At 50.1% G+C, this 18,595-nt stretch overlaps 1 protein-coding gene across 8 annotated transcripts in view; it reads left to right on the forward strand.

Annotated features, from left to right (window-relative positions):
- Positions 1-18,595, forward strand: part of EIF4G1 (eukaryotic translation initiation factor 4 gamma 1) — an 89,615-nt gene that overhangs the window by 28,795 nt on the left and 42,225 nt on the right. For 6 of the 8 annotated variants that reach the window (XM_054983287.1, XM_054983291.1, XM_054983288.1 and 3 more), the window contains 3 exons: positions 1,279-1,452; positions 3,378-3,477; positions 12,049-12,149. In XM_054983287.1, coding sequence (XP_054839262.1) covers positions 1,279-1,452; positions 3,378-3,477; positions 12,049-12,149 — 375 coding nt within the window. Of the gene's footprint in view, positions 1-1,278; positions 1,453-3,377; positions 3,478-12,048; positions 12,150-14,084; positions 14,232-18,595 lie in introns of those variants that run through there. The other 2 variants (XM_054983293.1, XM_054983294.1) reach the window with 2 other exon arrangements.

Raw genomic sequence — 18,595 nt, forward strand, 5'->3', positions numbered from 1 at the left:
GCTGGAACGGCCCAAAGGCCCATCCAAGCCAGCATTGTGTTCACACAGTGGCCGGCCGGCTGCCCTTTAGGAAGCCCACTGGCAAGAGGACTGCAGTAGCATCCTCCCCAGCACCTGATACAAACAGGCATAGTGCCTCTGGTACTGGAGGGAGTAGATGGAGGACGGGCCCATCAGTGGCTACTAGCCATAAGGGATTCTTTAAGTGGCTAGTAGCCATTGATGGTCCCGCCCTCCACGAATTTGTCCACTACCTTTTTAAAGCCTTCCAAGGTGGTCGCCGTCGCCACATCTTGTGGCAGCGAGTTCCACAGTTTAACTACGCTCTGTGTGAAGGAATCTCGTCAACACTGTGATCCTTAACTTGTGCTCTCCTTTTGCATTCTGGGAAGGGGTGAGAGAACTCTGGCTCTTCCTGGTCCACCCTCCCCTTTAATCCTTGCCCAAAGTGTGCATTCTGTCAAGTCCCAGATTTCCTCGTTCCGTTCTGATCACTCTTTTCTCTCGCCTCCCCCTCCCTGTGTGTGACCCTGCATTGCATCCTGGGACTCAGGTTGGCTGCAGGTCTGTTTCATCGGTTGCTGAAACGGCATTTGGGCTGGGCTTGAAACGGTCCAGGGTTGCGGGTTCCTGTGGTATGCAGCTGCTGGTTCACTAGTCGTGTGCAGGAAGAAAATGGCGACGAAGACCAACTTGTCGTCACTTACTCCGTACATGTTCACACTCCATATCTTGGTTCTGTAGCATTTACTTGGGTGGGGGGAAGATGTGGGCCCAGAGACTGTTATTGAGCAGGGGTCGGAAAGAGGAGGATCAGGTTAAGAGTTGCCTGCATCGTCCTCCCCAGCCAGCCCTTGAGGCAAAAGAGGTGCAGGGAAAGAGACTTCTGTGGCAACAGGCAGAAAACCATGTTTTGGAGACTATAGTTGAAGGTGGCAAGCATCTCCTTCGTCTCAAAGCGGCTTCCTCAGAAAGCAAGTTGCTGACCAGGCAACGTTTCCATGTGCCAGTTTCCCCCCCCCCCCCTGCAGCCTTATCGGATAGAAATGTTCTTTTAAAATCAAAGCTTGGTTTGCTTCCAGGTTCAGCGGCATTAATAGCCCTACCGCACTTTTCAGTCCGTGCCGATTTACGCACACGTGCGCGCACACCCAGATCCAAAATGGCCACAGTCAGATCCTGGGGTGTGGCAGAGGGGGAAGCAGCCGCGTTTCTGGGACATCACAGGCCAGGCCTCGCTAACCAAGCATGCCCCTCTCTCCTTTCTCTCTCTTGAAGCATTTCTACCAGAACAGGGCCCAGCCTCCGACCAGTGCTTCCCGAGTGCAGAGTAACACGTCGGCTCGGCCTGGCCCACCCACTCATGTTTATCCAGCTGCTTCCCAGGTGATGATGATCCCCTCACAGATCTCCTACCCTGCTTCGCAAGGCGCCTACTACATCCCTGGACAGGTGAGGGCTGGAATTGGGGGCGCAGGTCTACTCCGTGGAGGACGAGCAGGGAGAGCTGCCTGCGCCTTCCCAAGCTGGCCACATTACCCGGAATCTGTCCCAGGCGGGCTTTCCAGTGGGACAGGCTTCAGATTTGCCCCGTTTCCTGGTGGCACCCGCACAACTGCATACCTGTTCATGGTGGCACCTTAGCGCTGGCTGCCATGTTTTCTGTGCTCATCTGTGGGCGCTGCCATCTTTGTTGGCATGGGGTGGCGCGTGTGCCTTTACGCTGCTTACGCATGTGCATGCAAATGTTCCTGGTAAATGGTTTTGATCAGCAAAGGTGTCCTGGCAAGCACTAGGAGCAGCAGAGAACGTGTGTCAGGTGCCGGCAAGGGGCAAAAGCAGAGGTTTCATAGATCCAACGGGGTTCGTGAAGACCAGAATTGTAGCCCCGTGCATCTGGGGGTTGGGAAGCCATGGAACTTCCTTTTGAGCGCCTCGTTTGTGGAACACACACCCACATCACCCCAAGGCCTCACGGTGCGTCACAGTGGATTATTCGGCTGTCCCTCCTCTTCTCCTTGCCCAGGACGGAAGCCGCTGGTACCACTTTGGGAAGATGTCAACGCTTGGGCGAGTCTTCCAGAGCTAAGGGGCAGCCCACCACAAACGCACCCTCTGTGCACCCTCGTGGACTTGACTTGTATTGGAGAGCGCAGTCCTAGTTACTTGTAAAAGCTGAGATGGAGCACAGGGTAGAGGTGGGCACTTCTGCATTCTGGGTTCAGGCCATTTAATGCTGCTAGTTCCATGTTTTCAGACCGCTCTGTGCTCCCCTGTTCTCTTCCTTGTGTAATTATTGGAGTCCTGCAGCTGCCAGTTAGGTTTCTCTTCCTTCTTTGACTCCCGTAGGTGGTCCGAATGCAGAACTTGGCCACCCTGCTAGGACACTTTCTGGCCCTTTCTGGTAGCCCATATATCAGTGGGGCATGTGAACAGGCCTCCCGGGAAACTCTTGAAGCGACAGTGTCTGCTCCCTGGCCTCTGGTGCCTGAACTTGTTTTACCCATTCAGCTCACTGTCTACCAGCATATGTTGTAGGATTGGGACAGAAGCCCGCAAAGCACTTGGTCTGATGTCGAAGGCGAGCTCCCCAAAGCCTCTCTTGACAAATGCCGGTGCGAGTTTTTCCTTAAAGGAAGGAGCTTCCGCAAGGGTGCGAAAACTTGAAACTTTTTGTGCGAAGTTTCCCAAGTCAATAAAGGGGGTGGAGGAGAGGGGAAGAAATCTCCAAGCTTTAAGACAGCATCCTGACATGGCTGATGGAGCTCATTCCCCAGGGCAGGTGGGTTAAAGGTGTACATAAGCCCTTGATGTGCCTTTATGCTGCTGGGGGGAAAGCCCAAGGAGGCAACAAGCCCGTGAAGAGTTGGTAGTGGAAATCATTCGTGTTGGTCCCTAGCCTCTAGAATAGGCGCTGTGGCTCCCGTCTGTTCATGTCGGTAAATGAGTCGGGTGCTGAGCAATGCATTTAGTAGCCAGGTTCAGACGGATACCCAAAAAACCTGGTCATGGGTAGGAGAGGCTGCCTTCACTAGCAAGTGCACAACTCCTCGGAAGGTTAATGAATGAATGAATGAAAACATTTATACCCTGCTGTTCCACATAGCTGAAGGCGGTTTCCTTCAGCTTTAGGAGCAGCAGCTTGAAGGACTTTTGAGCTCCATGTGCTTGGAAGGGGGACAATCACGGTCTCTTACCTGAATGCTCTCTGGCATTAAGCGTCTTCGTCATGCGCTGGTTCCACTCCTGCCTGTGCTCTGCTTCAGCAGAGACATCGCTGCAATCACGAACCCCGGTGATGTTGACGCTCCGCCTCCCGGAATCTCTGTGTGTGTGCTAACCTGCTGCACCTTTCCTTTCTCTTCTCTCCGACCCAGGGCCGATCTACGTACGTTGTTCCCACTCAACAGTACCCTGTTCAGCCGGGCGCCCCCAGTTTTTACCCTGGAGCCAGCCCCACAGAATTTGGCACCTATGGTAAGATCGTGTGGAAAGATGTAGCTTGTGTCACTGACAACTCTTGGGAGACCTTGATGGTACATAGCTTTGGGCTGGGTGTGTGTGTGTGTGTGTGAGTGGTGAGATGTTAGACAATCTTCCCTCTGCCCGGCTGAACCCTGGTGGCCCAAGTCATGTTTCTGATCACGTTCGCTGCGTGCGTTGTGTTTGGCTCAGTAACGGTTGCCCTTTGCCTTTGCGCGAGGCCTTTGCTTCATTAAGCACCAGTTGATACTGTGCGTGAATGAAGGAGGATTATCTTTGCCGTGGATGACAGCAACATAAATGTATTTTATCTTAAATAAATAAAAGCAAAATTTGAAGCGGGATGGAGGGGATGGGAAGGGGGGGAAAGGTGAAGCGGTCTGAGTCACGAACAAGCAGCTTGAATGTAGGTCTCGGTTGTGATGAGGCTGTGATTGGTTGGGGCTTTTTCGAGATTTCCCTCGTTTAAATGGTGTGTACATCTACCGTAGCAAACTCTGTGTGCTGGAAACTCACGTTGGAGCACCTTACGGCCCGTAGCATAAGGCTTTCCTCAGTTGCAGCCTGTTTCTGGGCAGCCTCCGTGGCTGCCTGCTTGCTTTGTGTGCAAGAAGTTAGATCCTGTGATCTGTGACAGAGCTGGCCGTGCTATTTCAGGGCACATTTCTGCTCTTCACCTTGGTAAGTCCAAGGTTAGGAGAAGAGAAGAGGGGGAGAGGGAAAGCAGGTCCCAGAGGCACCAACAAACACTGCAAATAACTGTGACTGAGGCTTAGTCGAAGCGAGGCAATTTACCGTATTCCCAGTTATGTTACGTTGTCTGGTATAAATGCTCTCTGCAGGGCAGGAGCCGTGGCTCAGTGGCAGAGCATCTCCTTTCCGTTCATATTGTCCTAGTTTCAATCTCTGGCATTGCCAATTGAAAGGATCAGGTAGGAGAGGATGTGAAAGACCTCCATCTGAGACCCTGAAGAGATGCTGCCTCTCTGAGCAGACAATACTGACCTCAAGGGATCAAGGGTCTGACTATCAGGAACCTTCATGTGTTGATGGTAGCAAACATTGGTTGTATCATGTGATGCAAAGTTTTTAAAAAATCTAGAAGGCTTACTTTGCAAATCATTGCAGGCTTCCTAAAGGAAGTTGTAGAAGTCACTGCTTTGAAGGGAGATTCCTAGACACAGACAACTAGATAGTCCGCATACAGCTAGGCTGATGGTTCGGAATTGGAACTCTGTGGCCAGCCAAATCCTCTTACCCCGGGAGCATAAAGCAAAATGATCACGGGGAAACCACCACCAAATCGGTTTGTTGGATTCCTCGGGTGGCAAAATGCCCGTGGTATGCTTTACAAACGACCGAACGTGTGTCACGGGCCCGCATCGTCTGGACTAAGCCTGAGCTCCACTTTTGCAAGGGGTCAAGTGTTGAAAGCTCTTGCGGAATAGAAGGAGCATGGAGGAGGCTCTTAATTTGTTTGGGGCAACTGTGAAGTCTCTGTTGTGCTGTCACGGTCACAGCTTGTCAACTGTGTGGCGTTCCCATAACGCAGTTACGGTATTGATGGCCTTCCTTTCAAAGCCGTTGTTAAGATTACTGATAGACAGGGTTGCCAGCTCCAGGGAGAAAAATCCTTGGCGATTTGGGGGGTGGAACTTGGGGAGTGTGGGGTATGAAGAGGGGCAGGAGCTCAGCCGGTTATAATCTCATAGTGTCCACTGTCCAAAGCAGGCATTTTCTCCAGGGGAACTGACCTCTGTCACCCGGAGATCAGTTGGAATTCCAGGAGATCTCCAGCCACCACCTTGAAGTTGGCAAGCGTACTGATAGAGTAGGTTAGACGTGGAAGGACTCTGTGGCATTTCCCCCCACAAAAAGCAGAATGGGCAGAGATTCTGGGTCATTGGGAATGTGTCTTCCCCTCTGTAGGGGGAAAAAAAAGCAGCTCTCTTCATGTAGAAATAAGCACTTCAGGGAGGGTGTCTGTGTAACTCAGGCCTCTTCCTGATCTGCTAATTTATTACGTGCAAGCAGGACTTTTTTTCTGGGAAAAGAGGTGGTGGAACTCAGTGGGTTGCCCTCCGAGAAAATGGTCACATGGCTGGTGGCCCCGCCCCCTGATCTCCAGACAGAGGGGAGTTTAGATTGCCCTCCGCGCCGCGGAGCACTGCAGAGGGCAATCTCAACTCCCCTCTGTCTGGAGATCAGGGGGCGGGGCCACCAGCCATGTGACCATTTCCAAGAGGTTCCGGAACTCCGTTCCACTGTGTTCCTGCTGAAAAAAAGCCCTGCGTGCAAGGACTTTTTCATTGAGAAATACATCCCTCTGATTGAATTCTGAAATTTACAGCGAAATCCTAAACAGAGTTACACCAGTCTAAGTCCATTGAAACCAATGGGCTTAGACTGGAGTAACTCTGCTTAGGATTTCACTGTTAATCACTTCGTTGGGTGTCAAACGTCGAACCGGGTATAACAGTCGCTGCAGATCGGCACGGGATGAAGTGTTCCTCTTGGCGCCTACCATAAAGGAAATCAAATTTCAGCTCACTTTCTATCCTTCCTTTTAGCAAATTCAGCAGGGGGTTGGGTGGAGTTATTCATTTGGTTTGGGTCAAGGGAATAGCGAGCAGTATATTTCTAGTAAGAGGCGGGAGCGGGGAATACCACCGCAGTTGATGGGGAAGGCCTTCTTTTTCAGGGAATTCGTAAACCTGGGTTCAGGCTCCAGAGGAGTTAGCTGTGTTAGTCTGTAGTAGCAAAATAGAAAAGAGTCCAGTAGCACCTTTAAGACTAACCAACTTTACTGTAGCATAAGCTTTTTAGAATCACTGTTCTCTTCATCAGATGCATCTGATGAAGAGAGCTGTGATTTTCGAAAGCTTATGCTACACTAAAATTGGTTAGTCTTAAAGGTGCTACTGGACTCTTTTCTATTTTGGGTTCAGGCTGTTTTACTTCCAGGTGCAGACAAGGGTTTGTACAATGGTTCACGTTCCTCCATATTTATATTTATTTTATTCACTTCATTTATGCCTCATCTTTTCCCCCAATGAGGACCCAAAGCAGTTTACATCTCTCCTCCAGTTTACCCTCACAACAACCCTGTTAGGTAGATTAGGCTGAGAGTGTGTGACCTGCCCAAGGTCAACCAGCCATCTTCCTTGGCAGAGTGGGGATTCGAACCTGGGTCTCCCAGATCCTAGTCTGATGCTTTAACCACAACACTGCTGTGGCTCTCCCTTCTCCCTCCCAGAATAGAATAGAGTATCAGGGAGACATTTTCGCTCGCCTGCTTCATATGTTTTCTACATGCGGGGAAGGGTGTTTTTTTTTTCTTTTTGGTAGGACGGAGCATTCAGTCATGGTGTTCCCCACCTGCAGGCTGAAGTGGCACAGCCCAGTTCTCAATTCACCATCTCAGCGAGAACTAGGCCAGGGAGAGGAGAGATTTGCGAATCTGCAGAGGTTCGATGCCTCTTTACCAGCAGGGTCTCCAAACATGATTTTTGCTCGTTTTGTCAGTTTGAGAAGCAGATGTTATTGCACCCCCCCCCCCCCAAAGGTTAAGGTATGGATCTGGAGGTTTATTTTTATTACTCAAACGATTCCACCTTCCCTGTAGGGTGTAGAGTATAATACATTCAAATAAATGAAGCACGACGGATTCTGTAGAGAACCACAGAAGACTGAACAGGGTCCGTGGCTCAGAAGCTTGGGCAACTGCTTGGCATGCAAAAGGGCCTAGGTTCAATCCTCGGTATCTCCAGTTAAGGATCAGGACGCAGGTGACGTGACAGAGCTTGATCCGAGACCCCGGAGAGCTGCTGCCAGCCAGCGCAGGCAGTACTGCTCTTGATGGGCCACCGGTCAGATTCAGTATGGGACAGCTTCTTGTGTTCGTGCGGAACAGTCATCAAGCAGAGCTGCCTTTGGAGCAGTTTTCCTTCCCAGCATCCTAAGGATGCCACTGACTGAATCACCCGGCTTATGCAAAATCTCCGCTGCTGACTAGGGGCTGGGGCTTCTGCTCTTTGGCCACTTTTTCATAATGCTCGTGTTTGATGTTTGAGACAGGCTTGGGTGTGAGCGGCTTGAATGGGTTGGTCCTGTGTTTGGGGTTGGTCCTATGTTTGATATATTTCTGCCAAGAATGTTAAATTTAAGTCTCCTGAGATCCATGGAGCAGACAAAATATCTAGTATTTTGAGAAGTTTCAGGTGGATAGCCATGTTGGTCTTTAGAAGAAGAGCAAGATTCGAGTCCACAGCACCTTAAAGACCAAACAGATTTCCAGGGTATCTGACGAGTGGAGCTCTAACTCTTGAAAGCTCATAATTTGGAAATCGACAAGAGTCCAGTAGCACCTATAAGACTGACAACATTTGTAGTAAGGTATGAGCTTTCATGAGTCACAGCTCACTTCTTCAGATACAGCTAGAATGTATCTAGCTGTATCTGAATAAGTGAGTTGTGATTCACGAAAGCGCATACTCTGCCACAAATTTTGTTAGTCTTATAGGAGCCGCTTGACTCTTGCTCTTTTCTACTGCTACAGACAGACTGACACGGCTACCCATCTGTATCTGTCTCCCTGGAAATCTAGTTGGTCTTTAAGGTGCTGAACCCAAATCTTGCTGTTGCACTTTGGGAGCACCTTTACGCTGTTTATTTGGTAGCTGTTAATAAGGGAATAGTCAAGGGATAAGATCAAATCCCAGCTCTGTTTCCCTTCCCCAGAATCCATGAGAGGTCCTTGGCTAGTCAGAATGACAGCCACCTCAGTTCTCCCGTCTGTAAAATGGGTACAGTAATGAGCTATTTTTCAGGGTGGAAGTGGAAGCTTTAAAGGGATTGCTTGAGTACGAAGTGTTGTATAGAGGCCTTTCCCTTCTTGCGTATTGGAAGGGTGCAGGGAAGCAGCGAGGTAGTGCCTTAAAAAATCTTGGTAGTATTGGGGATATAGAGGAGTTCAGATGCAACATGAGGTCCTGAAAGTTTTTTGACACACATGTTTTAGGCTCATATCTATCTACCTCTGACATTACCGAGAGACTACATTCTTGGGTGTCCTGAGACAGGACGGCAGGATTCGAGTCCCACTTAGAGACCAGTAAGATCTTGTTGGAAAGACTTAAATCCTGCCATTCTACGGCAGACCAACACAGCTGTCTAGTTAAAACTACCCCCTTGAGAGAGGGCTTTTGTGGCCAGAACTGGTCCCCAGGGGATGGAAGGCCACGTTGCGGAGCAGCCTGCCAGGAGTCTCTTCCTGCGCTGCATCAGAACAAAAGGAGATCGCGGCCTGCGTTTGTGCACATCCACTCATCTCAGTAAGACAGCTGGATCGGGTGGGCACCCTGCCCTCCACCTCCGATTGTTCGGGGCAGACCTGAGGCCTGGGTCCAGCTTTCCAGGAGTCTCCCACCCGTCCCATCTCTTCCACTCTCTTGATGGAATTGTTAAACATTAATCTGTCCTGCCAGAGGCTGTGCAGACTTTAGCCCCTGCTTGTTTCTGTTGCTGCGGCAGTGCCGAAGTCAGCTTTGTGGGCTTGCTGGCAACCCCCTGAACCGGTAGCGCTGGCCTTCTTTCCCATGCTGCAGTGTGTTTGAAGTTGCACATGTGCACAGGGAGAGGGGGAGTGATACACTCTGCTAGTGCCACCCCTGCCCAGAATGCCGTCTCTCTGCTCATGCTCTTGTCTTGATGCTCCGTGATGTCTCGTGATGCCTGAGGCTTTGGTCCTCCTCTCCCCCCCCCCTCCCCTCCCCTGCACGGTGCTCACATGCTCACTCAGGCCTGTCGCTATATTTAGCCTGGGCCTGTCCCAAATGGCTCCTGCAAGCTCGGAAATGTGAGCTGCGGCCTCCATCCCACCCCAGTCCTGCCGGTCACTGTGTCTTTATTGCTGAGACGCTGTCAAAACACATCCCCCCCCCCATCACCCTGGAGTCAGGTAGGTGTCATCAGCAACTCCCTCCCTGTATGCGGTCTCTTCAGAGAGCCATGAGACGCGGGTGGGTGGGTCGAGCCTGTTGTATCTGGAGCGAGGGGAGCGCGTGTAGATTCGGGGCTTCCAGCATAATCGACTTGCATGTCCTCAAAAGGACTTCGGTGCCAGCCAGGATGGCAGGAAGCAGTCTGGCGGGCACCGCTTTCTCCCTTGGTGGGGAGCTGGCCGGCTCCTAAAGGCAGTGTAACTTTCCATGACCGTAGCCTGCCGGGGCCTGCGTCATGGGCAGCGTGCTGAGTCGGGGTGGGTGGGGGCTGCTACTGTGCAGGTGCCACTCTGCACTTCCTACCCGTAAGGTTGATTAGGCTAGATGACTCAGCACAGCCGGTGTGCTGCCTCCGTGTGCTCAAACAAGCCAGACCGGTTGGTGCAGCTGGCTCGGTTTTCAGAGCTCTGTGGGTCCAGCTACATGCAGGCGATAGTTAGGCTACAAAGCTGAGACTTGTGTGTTGGGGGTACTGGAAGTCTTCCTCGGAAGAGACTCCCATGAGGGGCTGAAGGGGGGAGACTTTCTGAGAAGCTTTCCACTGCTTATTTATCTATCCCTCCCTTCCTATCCCAGGCTTTAGAGTACTGTTCAAGCGCATGCTATCTTAGCTGGAATAATGCTGCAGCGTTGGATACTAGCAAGTGATTTGCCACTGCTGAATGTGTCCCAGCGGCCCGGTAGCCAGCTGCGTCTGTAGGTGGGAGCTGTGTCCCCTTTACGGCTCTTACTCTGCTGGGGAAAGCTGTGGCAGTTAACTTGGTTTTCAAAGCTTATCTTGCTTTCAAAGCAAGTTTGCACAGTGGCAATCGGAACTTTGAGTAAGACGAAGCAAGTTCCTAGTCCTTGTGCTAGAAGAGGGTAAGTGTGCAAATTCACTGGCAGTCTGACAATAGGGAGTCCAGGTTCTTCCCTACCCTAGCCGCCCAACATTGCTTAGCACCATGTCTGGAGTTGTAAGAGCACCCGATGCCTAGACGATTAGGGCGGAAGCCCCCCCCCAAGCCCCCCTCTCCCTCTCCTCCTTGGCTCCCTTTTTATAAGGGTTGCTTGTCTTCCTTCACTGTGGCAAAGTTCTGGTCATAGTTTAGTCCAGCTTCATGGTTCTGGCTTCCTCCCTCAGTGGTGGAGGACACAGTCCGTCACAGTGTTGGGGTCTAAGCATGGCAGTGGGCCTGATGCCCTCCTTTGCTGACCTGCAGGGCTGTTTTTGACTTCTGTTGCTTTCTTCATTTAGCATTTACACAGAGGACAAGTGAGGGAGCAGCCTTGGAGGGGGTCCCTTGTTAGCTGCTGTTGGTGCTTAGTATCAGGCGCTGTGGATAGCGGGGTGGGATAGCGGACCAGAGCCAGGGAATCTCGGCTGTGAAATTTTTTACCACAATCCGCCAGTTTAAGAAAGTGTAAAAGTCTCAGAAGCCTATTGGCCATGGGGCCTGAACGTCTGATTCAACTCTTTCCTAGGAGTTGGAAATATTGGACGTAGGAAGCCGCCTTGTCCAGAGTCGGACGTCTGGCTTCGTATACTAACTGGCAGCCGCTTTCCACAGTCGCAAGCAGAGAAGGGCCTTTTCTAGCATCTCCCGCCTTGAAATCCTTTTAACTGGAGATGTTCTTCCATTCCTGCACCAGTTTAGCGGTTACAGGCGCGAAGCTCTTGGCTTTTTGCTGCTGCAAACCAGGGAGATTCCTTGTCCTGGAATTGGATTCGGAGCTTCTGAGTCTCTGCACAGTTGCTCATTTCTAGAAGCATCCATCATGCTCGTTCTTTGGCTCACAGTGTTATTATTCATCCCATAGGGAGAACTCGGGGTGGGTACATGTATGCAGGGCAGGAAATAAAGCTGAGAGACTTAGAGGACAGCTGAGGTAAGAAGGGCCTGGAGCTGGTTATGGTTCCTGTGTTGGCTTCCCACATCCGGAAGTGGAGGGAGAGCTGAAGGCTGTCTGTGTGCCTGGCTGGTTTGGAAAGGCATTGTGGGAGGAGTGGCGCTGCAGACCCATGGCATTCTGGGAAACCTGGCTCGACACCACAGTGTGTCTGTTCCCTCCGTTCCAGTCCTTCCACGCAAATGGTGCCGCCAATTTTTAACCACAAGCGGGGCTTCCTGGGCTTGCCTCAGTCCCGGCCGGGGCAGGACGCCGTTGCCACAAAACTGGGGCGGCCCCAGGTGGGGAAGTGTGGGGTGGCTTAGGGACGCCGAGTCTCATGGCGAAGGAATGCCGAGGTGCTACTTGTGGAACTAGTCAGTCGGGTTTCCGGCATTCCTGACTGGGGATCGAGCCGAATGTGCCTGCCAGGAGCTTCCTACTCCGGGTGCTGCGGCTGCTGAGACTCCCGATGTGCATGTGCGGAGGGGAGCGGTAGTTTGCCATGGGAATCTTTTCCCACTGAAAGAGGTAACTTTTACTAATTTGGCAGTGCTGCCCAAAGGCCGTCCTCCGTGGTTTGTCCCTTGAGCTCGCAGGAAAGTTTTCATCAACACCTCGGTCTCTTTATGGGTGATCTGCCCCTTAGAATTCTGGGACGATCATGTCTTAACTTTCCCCTTTTCTTCCTCAGCTGGTGCATATTATCCTGCCCAGGGCGTCCAGCAGTTCCCTGCTGCTCAAGTCATGCTGAACCAGCAGCCGCCAATCCCGCCAAAGCGAGAGCGCAAGACGGTAAGATGTGGTAGCAAGGGATGGAGGAGAGGTGAAAATTCCAAGTTTTTATCAGGTGTAGCCTTTGTTTTTCTTGGCTGGCTGGTGGATCTCTGGCCCCATCTCTGATTGTTACCAGGCAGTGCCCTCTCTGGTTTGTGCAAAGCTGGGTGGGGGGGGGGAACCTCTGAGCATTGTGGTTGTCTAGAAGTCTAGGAATTCTGTGCTGATAGCTCAGATTGAAATAGCTTTTCTTCCAGTTTTATTCATACGTTTGTGCTCCGGGAGAAGTGATTCAAAAGCAAAACGGTGTTCATGTAAATCCGTGCAATGTTTTGAGGACCTAGTAAGACAGTGTCAGACAGCTTATCAAAAATAGATGGTTTGTCCCACACGTGCACCAAAATACTATCAGTGTAAGGAATCCCCCCCGCCCCAGCCAAAAACCCAGCAGTGTTCAGATGCCAGGAAAAGTGGTAAACCACGGAGGAGGGGATATGGGCTCACTGGAAGAGCCTCTGCTTTGCATTTGGAGGCTTTGCATCCCAGGTTCAATCTTTGGCGCCTCCAGTTAGAAAGGACTTCACCAGCTGATGTGAAAGATCTCTGCTTGAGACCTCGGGGAGCTGTTGCCAGTCCCAAGTAGACAATCCTCCTCTTGTCGGACTGATGGTCTAATTCGGTGTAATTGAGCTTCATGTCTGTTCATACTCGGTGGGTGTCACAGGGTCCCCAGTTAAATCCTCAGCATCTTCTAGGTAGCAGAGTTGGGAAAAGCTGCTCCCGTGGCTTCTGGATGGTACCTGCTAATCAGGCTAGAAAATCCTGCGTTAAACGTGGACCTGCGGTTTGAAGAAGCCGTGGAAATCCTGCCCCTTCTTCTCGGTGCATTGGCTTGACCACACTTCCTTCATTCTCGTTCGTGAACTGTCTTGTCAGTTCACACTTTTAGAGAGAACAATCAGGTTCTGCTTTTTTTTTTTAACCGGTTGACTTTCAACGAATCGATTTTAATTACTTTGGGTTGATTTAATGAAGCGAGCCCTGGCAGGAAAGGAATTTTATAAATGAGCAGGAGATCCCTTGTGGAGGTTCAGCAGTTACGAGGAAGGCCGGTGGAGGGTCAATTCGTGCGTTGGACGGGAGCTGCCAGAGGCAGAACCTTGGATTCCTGTGCGTATGTAAAATGGGCACTCTACCACTGAGCGCTGTTCCTTCTGCCACTCCGCAGAACCACCGAACAAAGAGCTTTGGATCTGAGGTTCCAGGGAGGGGATGCCTCTCAGTGGAAGAGCCTCTTCTTTTGCATGCAGAAGGTCTCGGGTTCAATCCCCACCATTGCCAGTTAAAAAGAAGCTGGCAGTAGGTGATATGAAAGACCTTCCACCTGAGATCCTGGAGAGGCGCTGTCAGTCTTAGACAGTACTGACCTTGATGGACCCGTTGGCTGAATTCAGCCAAAATCAGCTTCATGTGTGTCCCAGGGTTGTGTTGGCACCAAAGAATTCCTGGTTTTGTACTCTTGACACAACCAAGATGCACGTGAGAGCCGCAAGAAAAACTCCTGGCAGCTCCCTTCCCTCTAGTTTGAGGTCCAGCTCTCTCTTTGGATCCTTGATGCCCCATCTGATCTTCTTTGAGTTCATCTGTAGGCGCCCGCCCTGAGCTCCTTGAATACGTTAACTCTTAACCCAGCCGTTTGACCTATTGAAGGAGTACAGGCGCCATTCCCAGCAGCGTGGCAAGGGCAAAACGCTGATTGCCTGGTCAAGACAGCCGTTTGCCTTACTGCAGCTCTCAGCTGTCGGTTTGGCAGCGTGGGGGGAAGAGGGCCCACCTCTGTGTGTGTGTTTGTGCAACTGCTGGCCTAGGAGAGTGTGGCAATAGGAGGGTCAGAGTTCGGCAGGGAATGAAAGTCCGGAATGCAGCTCTGTCCCGGAGTCTGGCGTTAAGAATTGTCAGTGGGAGCCGCTTGGAGCTGTGCATAAGGCAGAAACCCAAGAAAATTCTGTGGCCCGATTTATACACTACGGCGGTGCTGTGGGAGTCGCTTCCGCACCATTCGGTTCGCTGCTGTGCTGGTAATGTCCGTAAAGTTACCAGGTGAGAGGAGAATGAGTGTAGTGGCTCTTTTTTGAAAGAAAGGTGTTGGGTGTATAGGATGCTTTTTGGAGCGTCTCCTCCCACCTTAGCCTCTCCCTGTGTTTAGGTCAGAGGGTTGCACCCTGTAGAGAAAGATAGGACACAGAGCGAACTGCGTGGTTGTCAGAAATGGCAGAGCCGCCTAGGTTATGGCACCCTCTAACGGAACTTCCTCCTAGGATCAACCCATTGGGGCAGCTTTCTCTTTCAGTGCATGTCTTTAAAATGTTGGTTCTGTTGGGTGCTTAGGAGCATGGTTTGATTTTTATAGAGATAAATTCTAGCCCTGTTTTTTGTAATATAATGTTGCTGTTGGCCAGTCCGTAGCCTTATTGATCATAGTTGTTTTATAGTATGTTGGATTTTATGATTTGCTTGGTACTCCGAGAGCTCTGTAGGTCTCAGTGTTTCATACAGATTTTTTTTTTAAAAAAAAGATACCAGTGGTGTGTGGGGCTGCACAGAAGCCATGCCACACCCAGGTCATCACAGGGAAATACAGCTCAGCACCGCTGTCCCTCCCACTGTGGTTGTGCTTTATGTTGCACGATGCACATTGATGCTCCTCCACCCCTATTTTTCTGTACATTGCAAGGTCGGGAGGTGGGTCCATTTCAAACTACAAATAGGGATCGCATTTTTGAGGGCTCTTGCATGCGCACACACACTAAAAGGCAAATAGAGAAATTAGCATGTCAGGGTAGGCTGGATTAAAACCTCTCCAATGTAGAAGGATCCAGATGTGTCACTCCCAGCCAGAACGGGTGCAGTCTACCTTTTTAGGATTCTACTGTGAGTGTAAGCTGGGCCATAATGCCTACATTGCAAGGTGCGGCGTCTGTGCCTTTAAATGGCCATGGCATCTCTTGCTCTGGGCATGGTCTTCCACGTGAGGAGGAAGGAGTGGTAGTGGAAGAAGCATGTGAGTCCGAGACCCACTTCTGGATCTCATTGTGCATTAGGGATGGTTGGGGAAGGGGGGAAAAAGGATTTTTGAAGTGCATGTTGGCTGTGAACCCTGGTCTGGTTCATCTTATGTTTGCCGGCCTCCGGAATGCTTGCAGCTATTAGGGTGGGGCATTTGTGGCAGCAAATTGTGCTAGCCACTTAAAAATAGTAGTGTGTGTGTCTGACTAGTTGCAGCTGTGTTTGCTGTTTGTGATTGCCTGTGTTTGTCACCTCTTGTTGATGTGGCTGCGTAAATGTGAGCCCCACTCTTAAGATGATGCAATACTTGTCATGAGCTTTGACCTCTGTTTTATATATGCAAATAAATATAAGGATGAATTATGCTCCACTTCGTTTTTTTTAGCACATGGTTATATGTCGAAAGCTGGTTATAATCTTCTTTAGCTTCTGGCAGCCATAGAACTTGGAGGCAGTATTTATTTCCCACAACAAGGAAGTTATCTTGCTAGGTGTCTTGTGGTCATGTGCCCACCATTTGGCTCAATTCTGGCTCGATTGCATTGCTTTGTTGCCTTGCAGCCGGGCCTCTCCCCTTGTGGGCTGCCAGCGAAAATGTGCTGAGTCACAGTGAAAGGCTCCGGCTGTTTCCTCAGCCTCCGCCATGCTGTGCTCAAGCCGCTGGTTCAGAGGTTTGAAATCTGCTTGGATGTGTGTCGGTAATGTTGGCCTCCTCAGCGGTGGGATATCAGAGAAGCACATGAGGTCGATGCAATGGGGGCATCCAGACATGCTGAAGATGAGGGAATTCCTGCTCATGCACATGCTTGCAGTGTGTCCTTACTTCCCTAACACTACGTGACTTGCAAGTAGATCACTCATGGGAGCAGTATAAGAAGCTATAGCTCTTGATGCCCTCTTCAGACTGTGCTGTGGTGAATCCTTTGGGTTCTGAGGAGCTTTGCAGGGTTCCATTGGTGGCAAGCTACATAATTTTGCTTGCAGCTGCAGATCTGCTTTTGAAGCATGCAGCCACAGCGGAGCGATGGGGACTGTTTCATGTCTCTCACGCCGGGTCTCAGCAGCACTTTGGTGCAAGCTCTGTGTGGTCTGTAAAACATAACTGAAATGTCTGCAGTGATTCTTCAGCAGACAGGATGAAGAAAAGGTATCCTTGACAAAAGGAAGCTTAGAAGCGCCTTTCCTTGCTGGGAAACACAAATTCGATGAAGGGTTCCCTGGAAAGGCACCCTGGTAATAAACTGTGCCAGCACTCAGGGACCTCCTGAGAACACCCAGACTGACCTGCTAAGAAGGTTCCTTTCTAGGACAGTACTAGATCAATCACAAATAGAGATGGGCACAAACCGAAATACGAACCGAAGTTCATCATGAACCAGGCCAGGGTTTTTTTTGGTTTGCGAACAGCGGTTCGTCGGAGGGCATTTCTGATGACGAACTGCTGTGATTTTTAGGCGGTTCATTTGGTTTGTTTTTTGGTTTGTCGCTGCAGACAGCTTAGCGCCTATCAATCAGTTTCCTAGGCAAGGGGGAGGATGGGCTTTCTACAGACCTTCTGCTGCCCTGGAAGTGACATATTCACAAATCAAACGAACCTGTTCGTGAACTGGGCAATTTCACGCCGGTTAGTGGTTCGTGAAACGCAACGAAACGCCATTTCCTGGTTCGTGCCCATCTCTAATCACAAATTAACAGGGCAGAAACCCTGGAAGATGTAGCAAACTATGTAACATTTGTGCCGTTTAGCCCCCAGGGAAGAAGAGATTAAGAGAAATATCCTTGAGAAATATATTGTATCAATAAAGCCGGAAAAAAATCTTTATAAAAAGGAAGGAAAAGGGTAGGGTTAGAATGGGAACCAGTAACAAACTGCCAATCTAATACCATTTTCCCAGTAGATCCAGGACATCTCAGACTGTCAAGTGTTGGTGTGAGTTATAAATTAGACGTGGGCCTGGGTTTGAGTGATGGTTTGAGAACTTTGATCTGTGTGTGTTTGGAGCTGGGGTCCTTGTAGACCTGTTACCTTATAAATGGATCAGCCAGTCTGGTGTAGTGGTTAAGAGCACGGGACTTTAATCTGGAGAGCCGGGTTTTATTCCCCACTCCTCCACGAAGCCAGCTGGGTGACCTTGGGCGAGTCACAGTTCTCTGGAGCTCTTTCAGCCCCACCCACCTCACAGGGTGATTGTTGTGGGGTAATAGTAACACTTTGTAAACCGCTCTGAGTGGGCATTAAGTTGTCCTGAAGGGCAGTATATAAATCAAATGTTGTTGTTGTTGTTATTATTATTAATTATTATTATTATTATTATTATTCTCAGATGCTTTGTCAGAGGCTGCTTAAAAGTTGTTCTTTAAAGTTGTTCTGCAGATAACTGTCCTCTCCGTATCACAGCATCATCTGAAATTGCTAGAAAGCCTTCTGATTCAGAGGCACTTTACCATTCATGCAGCAATCGGTTCCGCTTTTGTTTCTATCGTCAGCAAAATGTGGTGGGCAGAAGCCCCGTCCTTAAAACTGGAGCAACTGTGATTGATTGTGATTTCCAGCTTAATGAAATTGGTCGGTAATTGGTTCAGGACAGACAAAAAGAAACACAATTAACTTATGGAGTTGGCAGCTTCAAAATGTGACCGTGACCCCTCTAGATGATTTCTTGAAAAGCTGGTGTGTTTGTGGGGAATAGGTTCAGTAGAACCTCCATGTACAAAGGCAGTGTATCTTCTAAGTACCACATAATTTAACTAAACAGGGGAAAGGAGTGGCTGTTGTGCCCTGCTTATGAGTCTCTGGCAGGCCTCTGAAATAAGTGGACCGTACTCTAATCCAGCAGTACAGTTTTTTTTTATATCTCCAAGTGTTCAGGTATACAGATCTGCAGCTCACGTTCAGATTTAGAGCCTGACTACTCTGTGAGTATGTGAAATCAGCACCTTGATGGGTAGAGTTTTGATAATGCCAGGAGTCTTTTTTCCTCTTTGTTTGTGCATCAGCCACCCTCCACTGGTGGCAACATTCACCATTTTCTCAAAATGTGAAATGCTGTGGACAGAGACTATTGTAGGACTAGCTCAACACTGGCCACTGATCCATAGCATTATAATTTTGGCACAGCTCCTCAATGCTCTTTTGTGAGCGCATCCACAACAGCCTCTTACGAAGAGCTGGTACCACGTAGCATAGTGACCAACTGGCATTGAGCATCAACTCGCGTCTCCACCCCCTCTCTTCTCCTTACGTGGGTTGCAGGGAAAGGATATAATGCCGTAGAGCCCACCCTCCCAAAGCAGCCATTTTGCTAAAGGAACTGGAGGTCACTTGTAATTTGGGAAGATCTCCAGCCTGGAGGGAGTTGCAGCTCTACCTGGGAGGTTGGTTTGATTCAGAGAAGAAG

This window comes from Eublepharis macularius, chromosome 6, assembly GCF_028583425.1.
Source record: "Eublepharis macularius isolate TG4126 chromosome 6, MPM_Emac_v1.0, whole genome shotgun sequence".
Taxonomy (NCBI): Eukaryota; Metazoa; Chordata; class Lepidosauria; order Squamata; family Eublepharidae; genus Eublepharis; species Eublepharis macularius.